Source organism: Patella vulgata, chromosome 4 (genome assembly GCF_932274485.2).
Source record: "Patella vulgata chromosome 4, xgPatVulg1.2, whole genome shotgun sequence".
NCBI lineage: Eukaryota > Metazoa > Mollusca > Gastropoda > Patellidae > Patella > Patella vulgata.
In genome coordinates this window covers 69,890,509-69,917,987 of record NC_065882.2, presented here as the reverse complement: position 1 = coordinate 69,917,987, position 27,479 = coordinate 69,890,509, and the positions used below count along the sequence as shown (strand labels likewise).

The following is a 27,479-nucleotide window of genomic DNA, read 5'->3' as shown; positions in this document are numbered from 1 at the left end:
AAATTAGATTTTATGAGTGTAATGTACATGTACACATAATTATTGTACTGTAGGACTTTAAACTTGGTGACCACTAATTAACCTTTTCAACAGTTCATGCATTACAGCTTGTGGACATCTACATGTACATATACCAGTACAGATAAAATAGACAGGTGTTTGCATGTCCAGTCAACATACACTGTACCTATACACATACATCTACATGTATAATATCTACATCAAATACTAGATTACTAGGTTATTAAAGTATGGCATTTAATACATTGTACTTTAAAACTACATTTCCATAATATAACAATTTTATTTCAAGAATTTGCTTGTGTGTAGGATAGTGCTGGCACGATTTATCCATGTATCGTGATTCACCTTTTCACGATTTGCATGTCGAATCGAGAGACAGTACACTGAATCGATATTTCACGATTCTTTTTTTTATGTTTTTTGTCACTTCAGTAAGAAATCTGTCACTCTTAATTACCACGTCACACATTATCCATAAGTACACAAACAGTCTTAAATTGTTTTTGTCCTTATTTTGATACCTATCAATATCGTGATATACAACAGTCTTTTTTCTTCGACATCGGCAGGACTAAAAATATCAATTATACATTTATCCTGTTGTTTTCTTGGTATATATTGAATAGTGATATGTATCGTATTGCAGCAGCTCAATCACAACATGCATCGCATCGTATCGTGACTGCAGTGGCAATACCCAGCACTAGTGTAGGGGTCTTTAGGAGTGAACAGCTGTCTAGTTGTTTGGATAGGACAAAAAAACGGAGGCCCTGTGTATACATTGTTGTACACGTAAAAGATCCCTTCACTGTTGGAATTCGATATAAGAGTAGGTCATAGTGCTGCTGACCGGGAAAAATTTTCCTCATAGCAGACTGTATGGGGTATGCCTGTCTTCATTAGCCCAGTCAAAGCAGAACAGTAGGATGTTAAACCCCATTTCATTTTATTTCACTTTAGGAGTAAGAGGAAACCAAAGGACAGTACTCCTTATATTGTACAAGCTTGGGGTCGAAACCATGCCACAAACCTTAGAACTGTAAAGGCATGTGATAGACGATTTGACCACCCCCTAAATATCACTTTGGTGTTCATACAGAAACATAAATATCAACAACTATGAAGAAAATATAAAACAATTTAAAATCATTTTGTTAATCAACAGATTAATAGCCATCTTTAATCAAATTTCCATGTACAGACAAAACACCCAAAAAATGTTTTTGGCTAGGTGCTCTAATGGCGTAATGCCCAGATACACCAATCTGGCACTGCTCAGTGGACTTGGGAGAAAAAGTGCAGACAGATATTTAACAAAACTTTTATGGGGTTACTGGCTACACTACAGAGTAAAGAATGCATTCAACTAGATAATATAATTAGGATTAGTGTAATCCTTAGTTATCCACCTAAATCAATATAGCAATCTGGCTAAATGATGCCAATTAACTAAATCTCTTCAGTCTGACAATACTTTAATCCTTAAAGGGACACAATAATGTCAATTAATTGTATAGTACTTTACTAAAATCAGGTTACGGCTCTTCATTCAGTGTCTGACTACACTTTTAATCCTTAAAGGAACCAGTAATGTCAATTAATTGTATAGTACTTTACTAAAAATCTGGTTACGGCTGTTACACACAATTCCTAATGAATTTTACAACTCAAATTACTGGTAAATAATTTGATTCAGTAGTTTCACTGACAAAAATGTTTTTTATATGCACAAGTACATGTCCCACCAATATGCTACATTATTTAAAATTGTGAGGTGTTTGGAATGTAGGTGATCACTGGTAAAATAACACTAAGAATATATTTGGCATCATACATCTAGTCTTTGAAGTTATTTCGTCACTGTGTATACTGAGAGGGCAATATCAAAAAAAAAACGTGTGAATTTCTTAAAGATATCCTCCTTTCGTTTTTTAATTTCTCCAATGACATTTTTTTTCGGACACACAATTATTTTTTCTGATCATTAGGATATTTGAGATGTTTGTAATGATATTGAGGTTATTCTAATTTTTTTTCAAATTAGATCTTCAAGAGAAATACATGTATATAGTACACCATGAATAAATCCCACCTAATCAACTAGATACTACTAAGTTTATACAAGAGGTCAGGTCCAGTTCATTGTTTCATTTTATTACATGTACTTACCCACTATAGTTACTTCATCAGGTTCCATACCAGCCTTTAATCCCATTTCCATACTGTTTACAACTTCACCAGCAGCCTAATGCTCATAGGCTTAATTATAATTACTCCATTATGATAATATATACCTATAATATTAAAAAAGATTATACAGTGTCTAGATCGCATTATATTTCTGTATGACCAGTGGTAGAATGGACAACTCCCAGTTATTACACCAAATCAATAAATGATACATCAGTTTCACTTGTTGACTTGTATGCAATTCAAACAAACTGCTGAAGGGCTACACATTCATCTAATATCTCCATGGATCAATAAATAACATAAAAAGCCATACAGTGAAAAAAAGATTAAAATCACAAGAAAAGTGTACTTATTATTTTCAGTGGTACATGTGTCCTTACAATTACATGTATATTTAAAATTATTTCAGCCTTTGCCCTTTAGTAAGTAACATCAGACTAAGTTCAACTGATGATAAAATATTTTCAGGAAATGTTACATGTACATGATCTATCCAACCCATCAGATGATGACAGACCTTTCTACATACCTACATGTATACCTTATAACACAAGATGATGTCTCACAGTTAGTCGTGTATACCACAACCCACAGCATTTATATCAACACTAAGAGATTAAAGATACATTACAGGGGCGGATCCAGGAATTTTTGCAGGAGGGGGTTTGCCAGGTTCCTGAGACAATGTATCTCCGCCCCCCCCCCCACCCTCCTGCATAGTCTCTATCGTCATTTTGGCGTATATACATGTACATACACATTGAGCTTTTTAAACAGAGAAATTCAACACCTAGTTTGACGTCAATTTTTATTATGAATTAATACAATGACATTGTGATTCAATTTCATGGATGCATTGCAAAGCATCAATTGTGATATCACATACATGTAATGTCTATATCATTATCTCGTGCTTTGAGTGCCCATCCTGTCCCATATCTGCCGATAAACAATAAAGCACACGTCCAAGAAATGTTGATTTACAAAATTTTGTATGTAACTGAGCAGGGGGGGTTCCGACCCCCAACCCCCCCCCTCTGGATCCGCCCCTGCATTATGGGAGATTAGATAAAGAGCTGGTAGTTATCACAATAATAGTTAAAAACTAGATAATGTAAATGAAATATGCGGAAAATTTCAGTCAAATTGATCCACCCTGAACCGAGTATTTAGCGATTGAATTTTGGGCCTAGTCTCGATCATCATTACTAAAGTTGGTACGATAAAAAACATAGTCTTGATTATCCATTTTTTGATTTAATCAGAAGCAGCAGACCTGGTTCTAATCCAGTAAATATCGCAGGCTAGCAATGCCATCAAGAGTTGATTATGGTCTGGATAAGTTAATTAATGTCTAATTAGTAATTTAGATAACATTTCAGGCCTATAGAAAGACCTGCAATTGGCAGATTTAGCTCTTGCATAATGTATGTTGAAAATGAAATGAAAAGAAATGAGGTTTAACGTCTCACTTTTCTGCACCAGCCAGGATAATGAAGATGGATAAAAGCCACAGTGTACTACGTCATGTACATGTATGTCACAAGATCTTTGACATTGACAAGGGAAAACAGAGATCGAACCTGGTACATGTACCTCCGGATTGGTGAGTCACCACCATACATGTACACTCATCAAGACACCAGGATCCCCATACTAAACTTATCCTGTCTGTCTACAGTTAGCTCCGCTTAAGAAAAGACACTAAGCTAGTTGACCGAAATTCTAAGTCCTAAATCGACGATGTTAGTCTAAAACATTATGTATCTACTTCGAGAATTTTGTTAAGTATTTATTCTGCTTCCATTTAATAAAATTGAAAAAGTCTATTTGTTCTTTGTGTGTATGACAGATGTGAAACAGAGTAGAACCGCATTACAAAACAGTATACTAATTGTTTGGATATGGCGGCCATTTAGGGCAGAGATCTATTCTCGAAGTATGAAGTAGATGGATTTCCCCACAAGACAGTTTGACATATACATGTACATGTACAGACAGTCCTGTACTTGAAAAGATGTATATTTAAGTTCACATTCTTATGCCTGTTTTCTAAAGTTCACAAATTTAATTATTTTTGTACACAATACATTGTACACCAGAGCTGTTATGTAAAACGTAAATGATAAATTTTTGCTCCCCTCATCCCACCTTTCCTCAAAATACATACAAGAGAAATGGTTTGTTGGACATGTAATTATTTCCCAATTCTTAATTCAAATACTGTAATAGGATACAGTATGTATGTGTCATAATCAGACAGCTGTTGGTAATATTCAACAATGTCGCAATACCTACATGTAAAATTTCAAATAATAAAATATTTATTTCAATACTGTACAATACTTATCAATTGGTAAAAAAATATGTGTACACCCCACAAAGATGATGTACATGTAGGTGTGTATAGTTACTTGATAGCACTGGAAGTCAGTTGAGTTTTGGAATTGGTCATGTATTGATTATACAATAAATGTGTATTGAGATCTGTCATTCATTGATAAAAGGGAAAGCGGTCAAAACGCATCCTGGATTAAAACTACTCTACTTCTAATATACAGTCTTGCCAAGTTCATTGCTTGGGCAATATTACCTTTATTTTATTATCTTACTTTTGGTCCCCAACCGTATACTGAGATCCGATCTTGCCTGAACTGTACAGAGATTCTTCCACTCATCTATACAGTACTTTCAGTAAGGAGTTAATTTGTTACAGTCTTGGATTTGATCTGTCATACATGATCATTATCACGACACCATCAAATTTTCTTCAAATCCCTATTCTTTAATACTATTTCATATGCTTGCCCTCTATTGTATTATTGTACAGCCAATTCAGCCTTTATAAATAATATTTATTTCCTAGAGAAATAGGGATGTTTACAAGTAAAATACCCATGGCTATTTTATGTTAACCTTTAAAACAGGAAGAGGATATTAATGTTTTACCCACCACTGATCATTATTCTCTTCCTTTTTCTTTTGCCTATCTATATTGTGACCTTTTATTTATTAAATAATAATTCATTTCATAACAAAATGGACTGGTGGATGGAGAACATGCACATAGTTAATTATAAATTTATCATGTGTATACGCTTATTGTGAATTGTATCTGTACTAATTCCAATGTTTGTTACTTAATCTGATATTTCACCTTCCTATATATCAGGCTACAAACCATAAACCACTGCTAACATATATCAGAAAATCAATTCTGCATGCTGTGTAAGCTTATTAGTAGGGCCTACAACAAATGTAACATCTCCTGTCGGGAGACTCTTCATCTCAAATTCACTGTGACTGATGACAGTGATGTCTGTCATAGATAGTTAAGAGATAATAAATATAACTTCACGTTTAGTGGATTTCTCCATTGGCAATACCGATATAAATTTAATAGAGTCCAATATAACGTATGCAGGTGGTTTCATCCCACCCTATTTTTTGATCAGGTTCTTTCATTCCGGGCTGTGTCATCCCCACCTTGGCCAGCTTGGGCTCAAAATGTTTGATGATGTTCGATCTCAATCACCCACTGTGGGGTATAATCGTGTGTTTGATTATTAAATATGTATATTGTCATCGAAAACAATACAATAGAATAGGATCTGTCAAATTACTGTTATTGACAATAAAAATGATGACATATCCCTTTAATCTATCTTTCTTTTTCTTTTTTTGTTGCTCTACTTCAACTTGGCCCATCACAAAAATAATTCCCAGGTGAACCACAATTAATTATATTGACATTGATGATATTTTTATGAATTCTTTGAACATAGTATAAACATACATAGATTCAGTAACATGTACAACTATGTCGACATTCCACAACCAAGTATGAATGTTTCACCTAATTTCAGAGTGAAGTGAAGAGTACGGACAAATGAGAAGAAAAGAAACAACACTGGTTTCTCATTTCTGTCAGATTCCGTTTCTCTGCAGAATGTCTTCCTGAATAAGAAACATTGAAGGTCTTAGTCTATCTGATAAAGTACAGTCAATTTGAGACACTTACCAAACCGTTATAATCCGTAAAACTGTTCTTAAAATCACTTTTCGTCAACAAATAATGACTCATGAATCACCCGAAACACAATTAATAATCAGTTTGACGACAATTTAGTCTAGATCTACCAGGTCCTAAAGAAATTTATTCACCAACGAGTGTCTGGATCAAAGAGACTAATGACGACAACAATTTATGTAACCATGGCGTTGATTCGCTAAAGATTTCATCCAATACGTGAACGCCTTAAATGCAAAGGCAGGTGCCCGTAGTCTCGAATACCCAGACAAAAATATTGCTGACAATATTATTTCACAATTTCATGCTTTTTTCCTTTTTTGACTGTTGGTCAATTCTAATAATGAACTGTTTACCCTTTTCAAAATTTATGTTCAGTAAGAAAGGAATACTATATAGTATAAATGAACTAGACAATTTCCCAGATAATAATCTAGGGAATAATTAATGTTAAAGGTTCGGCCCTTCTCCCTCCTATTTTTTCTTTTGTTTATTTTTGAAAGAACAGAATACTTTTTGGTATTTTTTTATTCACAAAATCAAAGTGAAATCATACAGTTTGTTTGGAATAATATGGTGTTATTTTGGAGAAGAGCGTCGATCTCTTGTTATGAAATCGTGAGTGTCTGGACGTTATCCTCTATTTCCGGTTAAGTCTTGATCGTAAAAACGAGATATTCACAACAAAGAAAGGGGGATTCGGGGATTCCCTACTTTTTTGGAACCATGCTGGAACTTCTGTGAATAACTGTTGTATGTAAATATGTCAACGCTTACTTAGGAGACCCGAAATGGAAAACTAGAACGTATATATATAGGCGGGTGAAAAGATTTAATTTATTTTGTATGGAAAATATTATAGACTAGCCTAGGATATCATCGATGGCAGTGCAAATTGAAAGACAGATAAGTCAGAAGTCTGATGCGAAGAAGTCGTTTGCGGTTTGACCCGGTTCACATTCAGGGCATCATCATGGGTTACGTACCTATTTGTCCCATTGCCCCCTCTCACTCCCTGACATTAAAATAAGTTTTGAGATGTAATTTAGGGCATAATTCTATGAAATACGAAAAATTATTTGAGCCGAATAAAGACTAGATTAAGTAGTAGTCGAATTTGCTCGGTATAAAAATGGTAATTGTATTATCGGTAGGACTAGGCTACATTTAATCTGTCAAGTGTAGGTTTGTATGACCGGTACATTTAATACTCAAAGCATTTGAGATTCGCTTCGCTCGGAAGCTCATTGTTAACCAACGATTCCATTTGTTTAAGTATTAACTGACATATTCAATCCTTAAAAGAGAAAGTGATGGATCAAAATTAGAATCGTATAACATATTTCATAATGCATTATGAAAGGTTACTAGTTCTTCTCCTTGTCGATCGCGTAGTTTTTTGTCTAACGTAATATATATATACCTTGGTGTTTCTATTATTATGTAGTTTATTGGATAGAACTACTGGAATCTACAATGACGTTACTAACAGTACAGTAATGTAGGCTACTGGGGTACTTAGTCAAACCTTGAAATCGGTATGGGCGTTAGCCTGTTGTTTTGAATAAGAACTGTTGCTTTCATTCATTGAAAGTACATTAAGAGAAAGAACCCTTTCGTTTGCCGATTTTAAGGAACCCTGTCGTGAGAAATTAGTCATTTGGACCCATAGAATTAAACTCTTATTACATGTAAATTGTTTAAGTAACTGAAATAAACTCTTCAAGTAACTTGTTTTCCATATAATTGTGTCATGCGTTATTTTTATTACATGTGTTATAAATAAACCGTTATCTAATTTCGTGCTATGAAATTAGCATACACCCCGTAATATTCCGGTAACCATACTATTTTTAAATTAATAAAGGAAGTGACATGAACAACAACAAAAAAAATTGAAATAGCAACGACTTCTGTCTTACGTGACTTTTTTCCCCTCAAAACATAGGCAAATATAAATAATGCCGTCATAGTGTACATATGAATCGTCGTCTTTTAACCAAATACAACGCCGTTAATGTGCAGAAACAGCTGATTACAAATCTCGAGGATAGTCTCTACGTTGGTTAAAGATGCATTTATGTAAGCGCTGAATCTGCATATTGCATGTCTTTTTTTGGCCTCGAATGTTATATAAACTATTATTTAGACATTCATTCACACAGCAAGCCTATAATCAATTCACTAGATCGTCATTTAATAATTTAATTTAAAATTGGATGATCGATACATAGTCTCGATTTTACAGCACTGTTGTTACGATAATAAACAATCTATGCTACAACTTGTCATTACTTCAAACACTGATAACTCGCTCAGAATATATTCATTTTTCATTATCTATTTTTTTAACTATTATCGAAAGAACGGCCAACTTATCTAAACCTTCTCTAAGATAAATAACGATGGTTATCGATAAAAGATTCTCGTACAACGTGGATTCAATTATACACGCTTATTCTGTGCCATTATCGTTTAGGCTTATATTTATCATGTAAAACATAAAATCAATATCTTTAAACCTGTATTTTTCAGCTATGAATGATTCCAGTCAAGACAGGATTTCGATACATTCTGAAGACAGTAATAATTCTACTAGTAATGGAGATAGAAGTTCATCGGTTAGTCAGTCGGATAGCTCAAAAAAGAAGCCCTTGAACAGTATGGATTTTCCTGGTTATACGCAGTCATCGGATTCTTTTTATGCCGACGACGATTCTGTTCCAAAGGTGATTGAAATGAAGTTCCTGTAAAATGTCACTTCATTATTCAAATCAAATCAAGTGAAAACCAGCTCAGACAAATATGACAGTGCTTCGGAAGGCGCAAGTAAAATCACTTTGCTTACAATTCAATGGAGATGGTCGCATGTTTCCTTTCTCGGTCGCAATCTCATATTTACATTTACCCGTTACCGGTCTCATCCCGTATGTATATAGCCAGTCGTCTTGCGTTAATGTCCACACTTATTGAATACTGTAGTAAGTGACTTTACAGCAGTTATTGTCATCGATAAGAAAAAACCCAAAAGCTGCATAACGAAATGAAATGAATTGTGGTTTATTGTCCTAATGTTCTGCTCGGAAATGAAATGAAATGAAATGGGGTTTTAACGTCCTACTGTTCTGCTCCTAAACAGGGCTAATGAAGACGGGCATATGCCATACAGTGTGCAATGAGGGAAATTTTGCCCGGGCAGCGGCACTACGGCCTACTCTTATATCGAATTCCAACTGCCAGGGGATCTTTTAGGTGCACGCCAATGTGTACACGGGACCTCGGTTTTTCGTTCCATCCGCACGACTAGACAGCTGTCCTTGTCAGGCCCTTCGTCCTGCATCACTGACAAGGGGAGACCACGCCGGAAAATCCGAATGAACTTTCTCGGCCAATGTGTTCTGCTCGGAACTGGGCCAATGAAGACGGGCTTACACCATCATTTAGTGTGCTATGAGGAAATTTTTCCCGGACAGCGGCACTATAAGGCTTACTCTTATTTCGAACTCCAACTGTCAAAGGTTCTTTTATGTGTACGTGTAAACGGGGCCTCGGTTTTACGTCCCATCCGAACGACTAGACGTTGTGCTGTCCCTTGCCAGGCCCTCCGTTCTGCACCACTGACAAGAGGGAACCACGCCGGAAAGTCCCGTTGAACTTGCTGTATAATGAAATCAGAGGTATTGTGGAGTGTATCGGGACCCACCGTAATTAGATCTTTTAAAGCTCTTTACCTTATTATGTATATAAAGTATATGTTAGTTCAAGTAGAGCTAAGAGATAAAACAATCTAATTCGAGGGTGTAAAAATTTAATATAAAGGGTGGACAGAGCGCAGCCAATGGAAATACATTTCTAGCAAATGTTTTAAATTCTAATTTAATAGAATGCGAGCCACTAAAATTGACTTTCTGAGAATACTATCAAATAATACATTAGTTAATACTTCACGTAGCGAGCCGAAACTCATTTAAGAAAATGTCTGTGGATTGATAATGAACGCGTACCTTTGGGTTTAAGGACGGAACAAACGAGATATATATATACGTTGCGTTGAAATGGAACAGAACGGCATAATTCGGGGGATGTTAGGACTATCACATGGCTATAAACACTGGTCGGTGTCGTCATTTAATGTATTGTCGTCCACATTATAGCCACTTCACTTGTATTTGAGATGACAACAAGCCGTAAATTTAACCTGCGGCATTCACGTGTAAAAAAAAACCCTCAAAAAACTAGAACGCAAAAATTGAAATAATCGTAAACAAACACCAGGTCACGGACATCCATTATATTTATTATTGAAGCATTCAAAACAGATTAAAAAAATCGCGGGAAAACCAACTCGAGATAAAGAAGGTTTGGTGGTTGGATTGATTGAAATGGTTGAAAGTGATAGGTTATAGCGTACTCTTCCTTAAATTCCAACAGTCAACGTTTATTGTAGATTCACGCCAATTTGTACGCGGGACCTTTGTTTTTGTCCTTTCCGTACGACAATACGCTGTACCTGACCATGATCTTTGTCCTGCATCACTAACAAGGGGAATCGGGCTAGAAAATCCCGACCGATGAACATTTCTAGGCCAGCACGGGGATCGGTGTATATGACTGAATATAGTATAATTATGCCGCATATTATAACTACATGCCCGTTTGTACGTGATAAGGAGTAGGGTCGCCTGTCCAACCTCGTGGGTTTTCTCCGAGTTCTCCAACTTCTAAAGACCCCTGCGCGCGCAAGCGAATTATTAAAATAAAATTGAACTATGCGTTAGTCCCAAAATGACCTAGTTTGTGTCAAGTGGACGTTAAAACCCATTTCTCTCTCTACATGTAAATACTGAATAATATTTTGGTACACTATGACGATTTTATTTGCCGTTTAACCACACACGTATTAATTTAAATGGGTTCGTTGCCATTGTCAAATATTGCACACTCCCTTTTTTTATAAGATGAAAAACTAAATGTACTCGCGGTTTAGGTTTAAGCGTTGTTAAGTGCTTTAAAGACAAGGGGAAGAAACATCCCGTGCGTGTCATGTTTAACATGCTCCGTCTTTGTTCATTATATTCATTGATAAAAAGCGACACCTTGAAATCAACATCATCTACTTCTCTTCCACACACATTCATCGTAGAAGACGAAGATTTATTGACCTCTTCTTGATTCAAGTATGGACTTCAATAACATTTCTCATTTATTTCCATAATATTGCAAGTTATGTACTGTCTTTGTTTTGTTGATCATGCCTGTTCGGGAATCAGGGTGGCTAGTTGAGTAAGGTGCCGACTCGCTAACCTAGAGGTCCCATTCCATTCACTTATTATATAGGGGATGTGTGATTGCCAGTCAGGAACGTCCCGAATTGACACTATTAACATCGAGTGACACCGAATTCAATCCTGTCACAGTTCCATCAGTCGCGACAAATATTATGGTTCAGCTGTCATATGGTTGATTGAGATATCATCTTATGCAGTCGTTGGCTGTGCTGTAATCCGAAATCACCGGTTTACTCGAATGTCAGTACTTTAGGATTGAGAGAATTCAGTTGCGGAACGTTCACATGAGCATCCCCATTGCGAACACCTTATTGAGAATTACACTATATTCATTATGTGGATTTAGAGGGTTTTTGGTGATTTGAATTTAAAGAAAATTACACTATACTATATAACATTATATCAATTGTTTATTTCAGACCGAAAAAGAATTAAAGATGTTATCTTTTGTTAATCCTGGAAAATTCCTTGATGACTTCGATCCAGAACGAAGTACAAGAGAACTACGAAAAATGCAGAGAAAGTTAAAACCTAGGTATGGGTTACACTGTGTCTGAAATGTATGGAAATAAAGGATTATGTCTTCAAGAGGCTGATTTCACCTCGGTGACAATGCCAACCAGTGAAAAACACACAGCACATAACTAATTCTTAACGCTGATGTTTCGTTGGTGATGTATTTCGAACATGCTATACACACATTCATCATTTCCTCAATTGTCGGACCATGGGTAGCCGAGTGACTAGTCAGGCACAGTAACCAGGGCGTTCTGGGTTCGTTCCTGGCATTGACCAATATACATGTAGTGCCTCGGAATTTTCAAGTCCAGCAAGGAACAACGTCTAGTCATTCGGATAGGACTTTGGCGTACACGTAAAAGAACCTTTAACAATTGGAATTTGATGCAGCTGTCCAAACAAAATTAAAATTTCCCTCAAAGCAGGCTGCATGGTGTGTAGGAAGTTAATCCCCATACGCTGATACAGTGAGGCATTGGCTCGCTTACCCTGAGGTCCAGGTTTCGATCCCGGTATTGGCCGAGAAATTCTCCAGTGTGCTTTCCCCATGTCATTAAACCAATTAAATAGGAAAACTATTTTTGATTCTTGTTTCGTATATATCATTTTTGTTGTAAAAATAAAATTAACTGTGTTTATTTTCAGTACAAAGCCCAATAGTCTATATGATGAAGCAGGAAGGATCCGGGAGACAGGTGTGGATATTTGTGATTGTCTGGATCACGATTGTCCGGGATGTCATTTCCCATGCGCTAAATGTGCATCGGAGAAATGTGGAACAGAATGTAGATGTAATAGAAAATGGCATTATGATAGTATCTATGTGGAAGGAACAGAAATAAATATAAGATTTAAATAAATGAAAAATAAATGTATGGTTTTAATTCCCTGAAATTATTTTAATACATTTTTATTCATATCATTTGTACCATTTTTATCATTAATCATATAAATTTACATATTCATATTTCTTATTCATATATTTGAGCTAATTCATTGCATGTGACTTGAATTATTTGTAAATGAAATCGAAAAAGACTTGGGATGTAATTTTATAATAAACAGTACATATTATAATGGCCCTATTAAACAACTGAAAGCTAGTTTTTGGGGTCGATTTTGTTTTCTTACTTGTACAAACTTTTTGCTGTTTAAAACAAAAGGCTATACAAACTATATCCATATGCCCTTGTTATTTATAATGGCTAATTTGCACATAGTGGCAACGGTTGAGTTGGGTAAAGACTGATAAATAAGACCACTGAGTTGTGGATCTTGTATTAATCGATCATCATATATCTAGTCCTAAAACGATTTACAAGGGCTGGATGAAAAGTTCTTTATGTGGAAGACCTGTATAAAGTAGATGGTTTCTATTAATTTTTCTACATAATCCCCTTCGATGTGTTGGCCTACACACTTTTGCCTGGATGCCGGTCTGGAAGGAATTTTCTTCAGTCACCCTAAAGTCAAAGAAAGTTGTTCACAGCTGACATGATGTCATCATTACTAGGATAATGATGACCGGCTAGTTCCTTTTTTATTTTTGGAAACGGGTCTCATCCATGGTTACAAATCTGGCCAAAAGATTATCAGGATCTGCTTCAAAACAGCGCAGATTGTCACAGGACATCAGACCCTTTCTGATCTGCAGTCAAGCGCTTTGGCACCCATCTTGCAGACACTTTTGTCATTCCTAACTCGCTGGCGATAATGTGCTCAACTCTCTCATGAGAGATGCCCACAATACTGGCAATATGTCGCGTGGTCAATCGTGGATCAGCCATCACCATGTCATGCACCCGGGTAATGTTTTCTTGAATGGTTGCTGTTGATGGCCTTCCAGTACGTGGGTCATCGTCGAGGCTCTCTCTGCCACGCTTAAATTCCGCCGCCCACTTCTTTACTGTGGAGAAGGAAGGGGCATCATCCCCTAAAGTGGAGACCATGTCAGCATGTATCTGTGTTGGGGTTAGTCCTTTCATTTGCAGGTACTTGATCACTGCTCTATAGCCAGTTTTGTCCATTTGTGGTAATTTCAATTGGTAGGTTCACAAGATGGTCTTGTAGGAAGACAAAAACACTATAGATTGTAGTTCTTATTCTTAATCTATGTCTACGAAAGCACAATTTTGAATTTTGCCAAATCCTTGTAATTACTATACTAATATAGTATTACAATATTGATATTCATTCAATGCAATCATTGTATCACAATGTTAATATGTTGGTGGCAAAAGTTTGTTTCAACCAACTACCAAGGAGTATTATACTCCTAGGTTTCAACCCAGCTGATCTATCATTTTTAGGCTTAGAACTTTTCAGCCAGCCCTCGTATCTTATACTTGTGAGCGATGATGAATTCCTATTTGTCAAAAAAAAGGTCGGCAGTCATAATAGACTCAATGGCGACAGTGTTATGGTTGAAGGGAGATAATCAGGTTTAAGATATTTTCTGTGCATGACAATCGCGACTACATTAAATCACGTTGTGTAAAAATATAAAAAAGAAAATTGGATTAGCGAAAAGATTTGTACAGAAAAGACGACAGAAAAGTACTAAACATACATAATAATTTAGTATTTGGGTACATTACGGGTAAGTTTTGTGTATTTGCCTCACTTCGTCATTTGCAACAGATAAATGAGATATGTTGGATAGCCTGGACTGGAGAGTTAAAATAAAAGTGGAATCTCACCGTGTAGGTTGGCCTAAAAAGAGAGAGAAATTAGATATGTGAATCCACTCAACACAAATTATTTCAATAACTCGCTTGATCGTATTGGGTACGAAAAGCAGTGGGAGGAAACCCACAGAAAACTTACCAGGCTAGTTAGACAGGCGAGCCTACACCTATCTGGGAATTGAAACCACGCTACTTGAGTAGCCTACTTGTCTCAATCATGACAGGGAGCTTCAGTGGCTAAGTGAATAGGAGGCTTGCTTGCTAGCCCGGAGGTCGCAGGTTCGCACCCGGTATTGGACGAGAAAGTTCAGGCGCAGTACGTTGATCCGGCTACTTAGGGTTAGGGTTAGTAGTGGCCGGAAGTCAAAAGTAGCCGGGTCAACGTACTCCAAAGTTCATTGAGATTTTCCGGCGTGGTTTCCCCTTTTCAGTGGTGCAGGACAGAGGGCCTGTCAAGGACAGCTGTATAGTCATTCAAATGGGATGAAAAACTGAGATCAAGTGTACACATTGGCGTGCATATAAAAGATCCCTTTGCAGTTGGAATTCAATATAATAGTAGGCAGTAGCGCTGTTGTATGGGAAAAATTTCCCTTATATATAGCACACTGTAGGCCTATGGCGTATGCCCATCTTCATTAGCCCAGTCGGAGCAGAACAGTAGGATGTTATTGTTAACCCCATTTCATTTCATTTGTCTGAATGATAGACCTTATGAGCTAAAGTGCATGCATTGGACCATTTGGTAATCCCTGTAACTATACACAAGACATTTGTGCTTTAAGACTTATGTTGTCCCCTTTTAGTGTTGACACCGAGCCAGATGTTCTTTAATATCTGCCTCCACAAAACCATTAATCACTCACATGTAATGCGAGTGGTGGACAGCTCTAAAGATTCGCCTATTTCTTTGTTCGTGTCCATGATGTAATATGAAAACATTTCAGCATCCAAAATATATGTAGGCCTACATGGATAAAACAAATATTTATCTAGGCCTGTAACAGATTTTGTGCTGATGATGCTTACAGTCTTTATCTTTTTTGAAAACTAAAATGGTGTTGTATTGTAATTTCAGTTACAGAATGAATCGTAAAGAGTTATTAGATCCAGGCAAGTTAGCACAATTCGTAGATGATTATGCTAAAGATCATCCAGAAGAATTTGACAAGTTCTCAAAGGAGATGGTGGAAAACATGAAAAATTCGAAGAACAGAGAACGCGAAATCTGTAAATTACCTAAGGAAGATACAGTATGGTTGATAATAGAACAGGCACCAGGTTAGTATTACTGGTAGTCTTAGTTCCAGTGTGACTTGGTGAGAGTAAAGCACTGGCTACCTAACTTTTACTTCAGATTTTGTGGGATGAAGTTAAAATATATGCCTCCTTTTTCACTGATAAGTTGTCTTTGTGTTGGAACCACCGTCACTCAGTGAGTAAGGTGCAGGCTTAATAACCAGGAGAGCCAGTGTGACTTGGTGAGAGTAAAGCACTGGCTACCTAACTTTTACATCAGATTTTGTGTGATGAAGTTAAAATATATGCCACCTTTTTCACTGATAAGTTGTCCTTTGTGTTGGAACCACGGTGACTCAGTGAGTAAGGTGCAGGCTTAATAACCAGGAGGCCCAGGGTTCGATCCTGGTGTTGGGCGAGAAAGTTGCCCTGGATTTTCCACAGGGTTTCCCTTTGTCAGTGGTACAGGGCGGAGGTCCTAACAAGGACAATGACTAGTCTTTCAGATGGGATGAAAACCGAAGTTCCATGTATATGTTGGCTTGCATGAAAAAGAACCCTCTTGACAGTTGGAATTCGAAATAAGAGTAGGTGTACGTACGCCTGTCTTTGTTATCCCTGTCAAGACAGAACAGTAGGATGATAAACCCAATTTTATGTCCCCTGTGTGTTATTGACATGTTTGAGCTGCATGACAAATTTTAGGTTAATAAACTTAACTATATTTTAAACTCAAACAGGTTGTTAAAGGTTAAGAAAACATGTTAACTTTTTTTTTCTCTAGAGATCGTAGATGGTATAAAGAAGAGGACTTTAATGATGTCAGATAAAAATGGTGCCTATTTAGCTGTACATATGGAAGATCCCAATATAGAATCTCTACAGCAACAAGCTTATTCATTACTTTGTTTAGCTTGTCTTTATCCTTTGTCTGGAAAATCAAGACGACCAAAACTTGTTACATTTAAGGATGCAGAAATAGCAAGGTACCAGTCAAGGACCATCAAAGTTTTTTCCCCTACAGTTTGATATCACTATTATTATTTATTTGGAGACAAATTTTTAATTAATTAATTGTTGTCGCTCCTTTCTGTTCACATTACAGAGGTCTGGCCTGATTTTGAATACTTGGTTCCAGAGTTATTTCCTTGATTGATAAATGTAAAATACCAGACTCATACTTAGTTTTGAGTTAAAAATCGTTATCAATTTTGAGCAGCAAAATTCTATAGAATATGTATGGTAGATGATCCCAAAGAAGCTTATACATGAAGTGGGGTTTAACGTTGGTACCAACAAAGACAAGCATACACAATGACAAGTGCTGTGCGCGTTGTATCATAAGGTCTGTCATTGAGTCAACTGGGGTGGTTTCGATTCCCCGCTTGTACGTGATAAGGAGTAGGGTCGCCTGTCCAGCCTTGTGGGTTTTCTCCGGGTCCTCCAGTTTCCTCCCACTGCTAAAGACCACTACATGCAAGCGAAATATTGAAATAAAATTGAACCATATGTTAGCCCCAAAATGACCTAGTTTGGGTCAAGTGGATGTTAAACCCCATTTCTCTCTCTCTCCCAATTATCATAAGTGATTTTATGTGCACAGCTATGTGTAAACAGGACCTCAGATTTTCATTCCTTCCATAGTTAAGAAACTTTTCCATGCCAGGCCCTATTGGCTCTCTCCGGCCAATACCAGAATCGAACCTATTGATTAGTGAGCCAACGCCATGCTCACCGTAGCTCATTAACAAATAAAGATAAATTCATGTAGGATTTAGTTCTAGGATTTCCTATTGATCGTTTAACTGAAGTTTTTGTTTGCCTTTTTATTTACAGGAATACCCATTTAGATCTGTCTAAGTTGAAGATTAAGTATATAAATCCTGATACTATGTCAAATAGATCCGAGAAAGATGAAGAATTATCTTATGTTAGAGAATGTTGTTCTTGTAGAACTAGAGGAACCCCTGAACTATTTAAAACATGGTATTATTATTAACACTATTTATATCTTTTCATCTGAAATAGGGTGTGGCATCAACATTAGGCCATACAAAACAAATATTTCGGTTATCAGCAGGGGTGAGGTGACCCATGATTTTGCATGAGGAAAAAGATCCCGTCCAGGCCCCCAAAAGGGAATATTTCTATGTGTGTGCAGGGAGCGGGTCCCTTCCAGTGCCACCGGGTAATATTGGGCTATGTGGAACATGCTAGAATCAATTTGTAGCCTATCTGACCCACTGTATATGATTAACACTGGTTAAGCATTATGATTATTATTATAATGTTGAAAATAACATTAAAACCACATGAATTTTGTCATTTGCAAGGGGACGCAAAAACTCAAGGCGGCGCGAAAACTCAAAACCATGACGCAAAGCTCATCATTTCCTCCCTCTCTCTTAGCCCCTGGCTTTCAGAATAAAAGAATAAAAACAATCTCATTAATTACCTTGTATAAATTATTTACCTCAGTTACAGGAAGCAAATGTTGAAGTGTATGCCATGTCACAACGTTGATAAATGTTACTGAGAATCATAAATTACACTATGTAATCATACATTCCTATAAATGACATCATCAGATAAATGTAGTTTCTTGAAATGTGATTTGAGAATTCATATAGCTCTATGGTTACAAAATAAAAACCTCCCTCCCGCATCAGATTTTTTTGCAAGGCTTGTCGGAGAACCAGAATATTTTTTTTGTATGGCACTAATGCAAGATTAATTAACTACTAGCTTGAATATTAATTAAGATTTATGTTTTAAAAATGATTTGAGCTTTGGACAGTGATAATATAACAATAACAAGTCTGAATTTTGAGGGAATTTATTTTTTCTGTATGTTTTGGGAGTGTAAGCTGGTAACTGATTTCTGTTGTCCAATAATAATGATTTATTAACACCTTACTTAAAGATATATCCTTTTAAGAATGAAGACTATAATTATGTTGTCATAATTCGATAGCATGCTAGCGACAATGATTTGCCATTCAAATAGCGTGTCTTTAATGTTGTCTGGACCCTGTTAGGCAGATGTTGTATTTGATCTTGGTGTTGTATTCAAATTGTTGAGAAAGAGAAAAACTACTGTTTAGCAATTCAATTGATTGATCGAGTTAAACATAAGGGAATATATATCCAAGTATCTGTGGATTAAAATTGTAATAATTTTACAATATCCTAGCCTGAAAAATATATTTTCAAATTATGAAGATAGATAAATATCCAATAATTAGTGCTGATTTAATATTAAAGGGGAAGACCAACGATTTTCAATAAGGTTTCCATAAATAATAAATATATATTTAGAAATAATCCCTCCTATAACATATGCAAAAAATAATTTGCAAGCGAGAAATTAATTTTTATTAATACCGGAAGTGACGTAGTTGGTCTGACACGCTCATTGGTCACTATAGTAAACATACAAGTTTGGAGCAAGTTTAGCGCTGTATTTTGTGATCGTTTCGCCGTTTGGCAGAAAATCTGATGAAAGGTAATCTTTATTAGGATATTAAGAACAAGAACTTACGGTGTTTTGAAGGTATAATATACAACGCGTTTGTGTAAATTAAGTTTCTAAACTGGACACTGTGACACAATTTAAGCCACATGGCTAATTGTTTACATCACGTGATAGCTGGCACGTGACAGATATTAACCGAACACAAATTGGCGACCTATTCGGCTAGCGACCTATTCGACCGATCCAGCTGGCAACCTGTTCGTTGGCAACCTATTCAGAATGAGAGCGCACCCCTTTAATATGATTGTGCCAACTTTTACTAATAATATTTCGAAAGCTTATTTAATCAGCTTTCGGAATATATTTAGTTGGATGTCCAGAATTTTGTAAGATAATGCGAAATTACATCTCTATTCTGAGCTAAAGGAATGGATAAATGATAATATATTCTACTTTCATTTGATAGACCTTACGTTGGATTTTATTGGTTGATAAAAATAGATGAGTTTGGGCGACTGTTGAATTTATTCTGAATAGGTTGCCAACGAACAGGTTGCCAGCTGGATCGGTCGAATAGGTCGCTAGCCGAATAGGTCGCCAATTTGTGTTCGGTTAATATCTGTCACGTGCCAGCTATCACGTTATGTAAACAATTAGCCATGTGGTTTAAATTGTGTCACAGTCTCCAGTTTAGAAACTTTATTTACACAAACGCGTTGTATATTATACCTTCAAAACACCGTAAGTTCTTGTTCTTAATATCCTAATAAAGATTACCTTTCATCAGATTTTCTGCCAAACGGCGAAACGATCACAAAATACAGCGCTAAACTTATTCCAAATTTGTATGTTTACTATAGTGACCAGTGAGCATGTCGAACCAACTACGTCACTTCCGGTATTAATAAAAATTAATTTCTCGCTTACAAATTATTTTTTGCATATGTTATAGGAGGGATTATTTCTAAATATATATTTATTATTTATGGAAACCTTATTGAAAATCGTTGGGTCTTCCCCTTTAATAATAAGATAATTTAGTAGCAGTATTACTACATCTAACATACATCATTCATGTTTGATATTTTAGAATTCTTTAAAATAAATTATGCTTTCTCTTTTGCAGTTCAGCATGTGAAGGATTTGAGTATTGTTCAAGAAAATGCCAGAAAAATGATTGGTCAAAGAAAGGTCCAATGGCACCACATAGTCATAAACATTGGTGTAAGAAGATCAAAGTTTATATGGAGAAAACAGACGAACTAGCTACATTTCCTTTTACATTTACATCAGGTTAGTTATCTACATGATTGATATATACTACTCATATTTATCAGTTAAACTGTTAGTGATCAGTATAGATCAGTTGTTGTAAAATATGGGACATCGATTAGCCCTGAAAGTAGTTAAATCAGGGACATCAATTAGCCCTGAAAGTACATGTAGTTAAATATGGGACATCAATTAGCCCTGAAAGTAGTTAAATTGGGGACATCAATTAGCCCTGAAAGTAGTTAAATATGGGACATCGCTTAGGCCTGAAAGTAGTTAAATATGGGACATCAATTAGCCCTGAAAGTAGTTAAATATGGGACATTGATTAGCCCTGAAAGAAGTTAGTGATATAAACAAATTACATAATATAGATCAGTTGTAGTAAAAAATGTCATGTCAAAATCAAAACCTTCAAGCTTATTCAAATCAGATTGGATTTAGAAATAGTGTAATTTGGTTCAATGCAGTTTCATATGCGACATCCAATATTAGGTTGTGTCAGCTCATGTATTTTCTCAGTATTCTCCAATTATGATCCCCTACTTTTAAAGATCCTTGTGGATTGGCATATTATTGAAATGAAGAATTTCCTCATGGAATCTCAGTATTCTTTGATTATCCCCCCCCCCAACTAAACATCCTTGTGGATTGGCACATATGAAGAATTTCCACATGTTTTTATTGAAATGATATATAACTATTTTGAGTAGACATTAAATTAATTTCTGTTATGTTTCTTTTTTACCTTGAGTTCTGGGTGGGTGGAGGTGGGTGGTCAAGTGGTCAAACTCATGCACTTTAGATCATAAGGTCTGCTGTTTAGTTAAGTGGCATGTTTTTTTTTTATCCCAAGCTTGTACATGACAAGGGGTAGGGTTACTTGCTTGATCTCATACATTTTCTCCAGGTCCTCCGGTTCCCTCTCACTGCCAAAGAAATCTATGCTCAAGAGAAAAATTGAAATAAAATTATACCATATGTTAGTCCCTAATTGTGTGAAGTGGATGTTAAACCCCATTTCTATCTCTCTTTGAGTTAATAAGTTCGGAAAAATTACCATATAACGTTTTACATAGATGGTCTAAATATTAGAATAAAATGTTAATTCTGGTACTATCAATAATTTTCTTATTGTGTTACTAGACACAACAGCAGCGGATTTTCATCTTGAGAAATATAAAAGTTTTTTACAACAACATGGTGTTTATAATGATGGTTTGTGGAGAAGAGAATGTCCTTTAGGCTTGAAAATAGTCAATATACATGAATGTCCATTCGGTAAGGCTTTCTAAGTCTATCAAAATATTACTAAAATACCTTTTATCAAAATACATTGGGAGCAGGACAATTGCCCATAGAAAAACTGTCCCGTCCCGCCTGAGTTATTTTGTTTTTTATTAGAAACATCTGATCTGTCATAAGTTTATTAATATCAAAAAATATTTTATTAGAATGTTACCATGAAAGCCAAATCTTCTCAGATGTCTTTATACAAAAGTCAAAATATTAAATAATTATGTAATTGTATTACTGTATCTTATGTAAATGTTTTGGTTTTTGCCTGATCTTTTATTAATTGTGAACTTGAAAAGTTTTGTGAATTTAATGGTTTAATTCTTCTAGAAAGAAACTATTCTTTAAATGGGCATTTGTCCTGGACCCAAATATATCATATTTCAAAGTATGTGGATCTTTAAATTTTTGAGTGAGATGGTCCCACACAGTAGTCCTGCAGTTAGGACAATGAGCTCTTGTCTAGAATATCTTGCATATAAAAAGATATCTAGATAAACTGAGGTAGTACACCTAAAAGATATATTTAGAACTGATGATTATTATCCACAGTCTTCGACATGACAAACACAACTTATTGGTCAATTTAAATCAACATTGATGTTGTTATCTTACCATGAAAAGATGGGCTTCTGATATCCAATATGTAATGAAGCGACTCGATGAACGATGCTAAACATATCCCACAGGAGAAAACTATCTGTGTAGAGTGGAATAACCAGACGCCAAAGACTGCCATTCAAATTGGACTCTTCGCGTATTTTGCGATTATAATTGATTATAATTTAGAGTAAAAACGGAAACGATTGAATGTAAATCAGTTTATATATATTCATATTACATTATTATATGCGTTGCGACCCATTTATGTCCATTTCTAGGTGCCAAAGAATAGTTTTAACTCCTTTAATTTTATTGGAATACCATTCAACATCATTCTGAAAAAGTTGTTCTCCCATGAGGACATTTTTACTTTTTCTACGTTAAACTATATATCTATTTCAATTTGGGTATATAAAGTATATATATTGGGTATATATATTTATGGTATACAGATACATAAAAAAAATACATCCAGTTAAAAAAAACAATTTTAAAAATATATTTATATGTTTTAGGTCAGCTATCTTCGGATGACAACCCTTACGTTTTACCAGTAGAATCTTCAATATTAACCTCAAAACCTGATAATACAGTTCCACCATTACATCAACCATTTCAAGATTGGCAATCATATTATAAATGGAGAGGATTTCCTTTAGATTCACCAATAGCTATATTACTTCATTTTCCTCTAACACTATATTATATTGTAACATCTTGTTTTATACCTGATTGTAAGTATATATCTTTAATCACAGGTCATCCGATATAACCAATCAGTCCTTGGATGGACAGCGATTGTCCATTCCAAGGATTGCTTCAACCTAAAGGCATCAGGTCTCAGACTAGTAATCCCCGTTGGTTTCAATGATCAGGTCAAATTTTTAAAACATTCCAGTTCTAAGTATACATACATATCTTTAATCACAGGTCATCCGATATAACCAATCAGTCTTTGGATGGACAGCGATTGTCCATCAGGTCTCCGACTGGTAATCCCCATTGATTTCTTTGACCAGGTCAAATTTTTAAAACATTCCAGTTCTAAGATACTGGATCCCTGCATTGGCCAAGAAAGTTTATCCAGATTTTCCAGGGTGGTCCCCCCCTTGTCAGTAATGCAGGACAGAGGGCCTGACATCGCGAGCTGTCTAGTCGCTCAGAGGTCCCGTAAAAGATCCCTTGACAGTTGGAATTTGATTCAAGAGTAGGCTGTAGTGCCGCGGTCCGGGCAAAATTTCCCTCATAGCACACTGTATGGTATATGCCTGTCTTCATTAGACCAGTTAACAGTAGGATGTTTGTTAAACCCCATTTCAGTTCAGTTCAGTTCTAAGGTACTGCAGAGTAACGTCCTGTCAACAGATTGAATAAACACACCATGCAATAAAAATAGAACCTTGAGTTTTATCCTCGCCATCCTTTGACAAAATAAAATTGCACAAATAAAAGCCCCCCTCCTGCATAGGGTTATTGATTTCAAATTATGATTGATTTTGTCAATCACTTAAAATTTTGCTGAAATTAAAAACTTCTACGATCAGAAATTTATAAATACAAGATTACAAAGAGTCTAAAAGTGTTTTATATTTGAAAACATAAAATTATTTGATTGTTCGAAACAGATTTCTAAGGTGAAATAAATTTTGAACACCAATACCTTATTTACTTGTATGAAAATGCCTGTGGGCTAATAAAAGTTGTATTTCACTATAGTTCCAGAGAAGTTTTCAGAAATTGAAACCAGTGGAAATATGACTATACATATATTAGGTGTAGAAAAAGAAGTGGAAATGTTGATGGTATTTCAGGTAATTTATAAGTTTATTTGTGCATTAATTGAAATGATTATGATCTGAGATGTATAGTTTATATGGTCTTTTATTGAGTTTATGTTACTGATGTGATGATAATGGGGAGTCACAGTAGCTCAATGAGTAAGATGCGTACTTGCTAACCAGGAGGTCCCAAGATTGATCCTGGTTTTGGCCTTGAAGGTTACTCAGGATTTTCGAGGATGATTTCCCCTTGTTAGTGGTGCAGGACATATAGGGCCTGACAAGAAACAGTGTGTAGTCTTTTGGATGGGACAAAAGAACAGGTATTGTGGACTCCTGGCGTGCACATAAAAGAAACTTTGACACTTGGCTGTAGCACCAATGAGTAGACAGAATTTCTCTCATAACACACTGCATGGTGTATGCCCATCTTCATTAACCCAGCTGATGCAGAACAATAGGACATTTCATGTTGTATTAATAATCCAACCTCGTGGGTTTTCTCTGGATCCTCCAGTTTCCTCCCACTGCTAAAGACCCCTACGCGCAAGCGAATTATTGAAATAAAATTGAACCCTGTGTTAGTCCCAAAATGACCTAGTTTGTGTTGAGTGGACGTTAAACCTCATTTCTCTCTCTCTTGTATTAATAATAGTACTTTCTGAATTAAATATTTTTGTTCCTTGTTATATACTTGTACCATTTTGAATTGACATAAAATATTTGTTTATATTATTACAGGAATTAGGTTATTTAGTTCCATCTATAAAGTTTGATATACATATGGTTGGTATAGAGATTATGTCTAGTTTAGATGGTAAACGTGAAGTATATAACAATGTATCTATAACAATACATCAAAAACCATACCATCAGTACAGGGGAGATAACCCTGATCTTGTTGTTGGTAAGATATCCTAATTTTGTCAATAAAATCAAATTTTGACCTGTTAAAATAAATAGTCAAATACAATCGCTTTGATTTTGTTATCCCTAAATCCCAGACCAAAAACAATTTTTTACATAAATAGTCTACGGGTCTTCACCCCCCCCCCCCCCCACACACACACTTCTAAATACTTACAGGACCCATACAGGAAAGTGTATTATTGTAATAAAAGTGTACTATATGTGTAATATTGTCATTATAGGTTTTAATGCTGGTATTGGTGCATATATAACATGGGGTGAAACTATCTCTAAATTAAAGGTAAGTAATCTATGATATAATCTCATGTTTCCATGGAATAAATGTAATAAATTTAGTACATCAGGGCCCTGTTTCTCGAAATTTTAAGGAAAGATAAAATCCAATTTTAGTAGATACCTCAATTTTGATTGGCTAAGCACTAAAATCAATCTAATATTATCCAATCAAATTACTAAAATTTGGATTTTATCTTAGTTAAAATTTCGTGAAACTGGCCCCTGGGCCCTGTTTCACAAAAACTTAAATCTCCTTAAAATCGTCCTAAACTAAAATTCGATCCTAACTTAAGATAGATGCGTTTCACAAAACGATTTTAAGCATTTAAGATAAAATCCACTAAAATAATATTGTAAGTTAAAATTGTATCTTAACTTAAAATAGTGGCGTTTCGCAAAACTATTTTAGGGAAATTTTAACTAAAATCAATTTTAACTTAGGACAGCCGTCACCCCCTCCTAACTTAAAATCACGACATTAACAAACATTGATTAGAGCTACGTTGTGAGATCTATTGCGACATATAGATATATTTGGAATAATGATAATATTGCCAATGGCCCGGGTTATGTAATTTAAACATACTATCATTCACAAAAATAATTTTCATTCAATTTCTTTTCATTGCATGGGAAATATAGCTGCGGCCCACCCATTTATTTTATTGTAAGGCAATATAAGCAATTAGATGACGCCCCAAATTATAACCCCAAGAACAAAAAACCCCTCAAAACCCCAGTAATCAAAACTCTTTGTTACTATTTGATATATTACCACATGATTCAAGTATAAATTATACCGTTTTCAAATAATTAATAGAGAGAGAGATGATGCTTTTATTTTCTAAAACAGAAATCCGATGAGCTGCCCAGGTTACATTGATCTCAGATCTGTGTTAAAACTACATTCATTTCAGTTTTCAGTTAAAGTATAATAATAAAGTAATTGATTGATTTTAATATTTTTACTTTTAGAAAGAAGATATACCAAGTTATTTTACAGATTATTGTCAGTATAGTTGTGAATGTGCTCGACAAGCAGTGACATCAGTTGGTGTAACGGTCGAACCTACATTTATTAACCCATTTAGAAACCCTGTTAGAAAAGTCTGTACTGAAAATAACATGCCTTGGTATAGTAATGGTTTTATTATTAAACTTAACTATACAGATATAAATGAAATTGAGAGGTAAACTGGTTTGCAGAATCTGGTATGAATCTGATAAATTATAGGTGCACAGTGACTGAGTCAGTAAGCCTGGCTCACTAGACACTGACCAAGAGGTTCCAGATTCGATCCCAGTGTTTCCCCTCCCCCCCCCCCCCCCAGCCCCTTGTCAATGGTGCCAAAGGGAGGAGTGGAGCTCAGATTAAAGGTCTCTAAATTGTTATGTGTTTTTTTATTATTTCTATTAAAAGCCTCTATGTTATGTTACTGTGAGCTTCTCTTCACAATATGGAGATATAAATTAAGTTCTAATCATTTTGTTTGCCCAACACAAATTTGCTCATATTGCATTTTCAGATATTATTATCACCATAATTATCATTTTATTTAAAATACTGATTTTATTTCAATATAATCGAACAATAAAGTATAACATTAAACTTGAGTTGTTGGTTTGTTGATAGTAGTGCCTTCAGGCAAGTAAAATGAACTCAATAGTACTTGAACAGTACATGTAAACTTCTGTAATGTGATCCATGCATGCTAAATATACTTTTTAGGTGAAATTTATCTCAATTTCCTGATGGTCTGTAGACATCAGAAGTCTAAGTGAGGGCATGTATAGAGAATACACTTGTAATTAAGAATTGGTTCATGGGTTTAAAATTAAAAGTACATAATTATTAAATTGAAAATTTAA

At 35.4% G+C, this 27,479-nt stretch overlaps 3 protein-coding genes across 6 annotated transcripts in view; 2 read left to right on the top strand and 1 right to left on the bottom strand.

The window, feature by feature from the left end:
• Positions 1-6,360, bottom strand: part of LOC126819758 (uncharacterized) — a 29,179-nt gene extending 22,819 nt beyond the window's left edge. For all 3 annotated transcript variants that reach the window (XM_050547956.2, XM_050547958.2, XM_050547959.2), the window contains exons 1-2: positions 6,239-6,360; positions 2,194-2,318 (exon numbers count right to left, since the gene is read on the bottom strand). In XM_050547956.2, the coding sequence (XP_050403913.1) occupies positions 2,194-2,245 (52 nt within the window). In that variant the 5' untranslated portion in view covers positions 2,246-2,318; positions 6,239-6,360. The remainder of the gene's footprint in view (positions 1-2,193; positions 2,319-6,238) is intronic.
• Positions 6,361-6,900: 540 nt separating this feature from the next.
• LOC126819759 (ARL14 effector protein-like) lies at positions 6,901-12,919 on the top strand (the record flags this gene model as incomplete). The annotated part of the gene is given in 4 exon segments (XM_050547960.2): positions 6,901-7,065; positions 8,783-8,976; positions 11,955-12,070; positions 12,700-12,919. Coding segments are annotated over 3 exon segments (528 nt in total), but the record flags the coding sequence as incomplete, so codon positions are not given.
• LOC126819757 (zinc finger MYND domain-containing protein 15) lies at positions 12,910-27,238 on the top strand. 2 transcript variants are annotated; one of them, XM_050547954.2, is made up of 11 exons: positions 12,910-14,653; positions 15,820-16,022; positions 16,765-16,966; positions 17,817-17,966; positions 20,582-20,748; positions 21,874-22,008; positions 23,142-23,360; positions 24,343-24,437; positions 25,146-25,311; positions 25,556-25,614; positions 26,586-27,237. In XM_050547954.2, exons 2-11 carry the CDS (start codon positions 15,827-15,829, stop codon positions 26,802-26,804), a joined length of 1,608 nt encoding a protein of 535 aa, XP_050403911.2. In that variant the 5' UTR covers positions 12,910-14,653; positions 15,820-15,826; the 3' UTR covers positions 26,805-27,237. The 2 variants fall into 2 exon arrangements, with proteins under 2 accessions (XP_050403911.2, XP_050403912.2); XM_050547955.2 differs by lacking the exon at positions 12,910-14,653 and adding an exon at positions 14,729-14,756 and having other exon boundaries at positions 26,586-27,238.
• Positions 27,239-27,479: the final 241 nt, after the last annotated feature.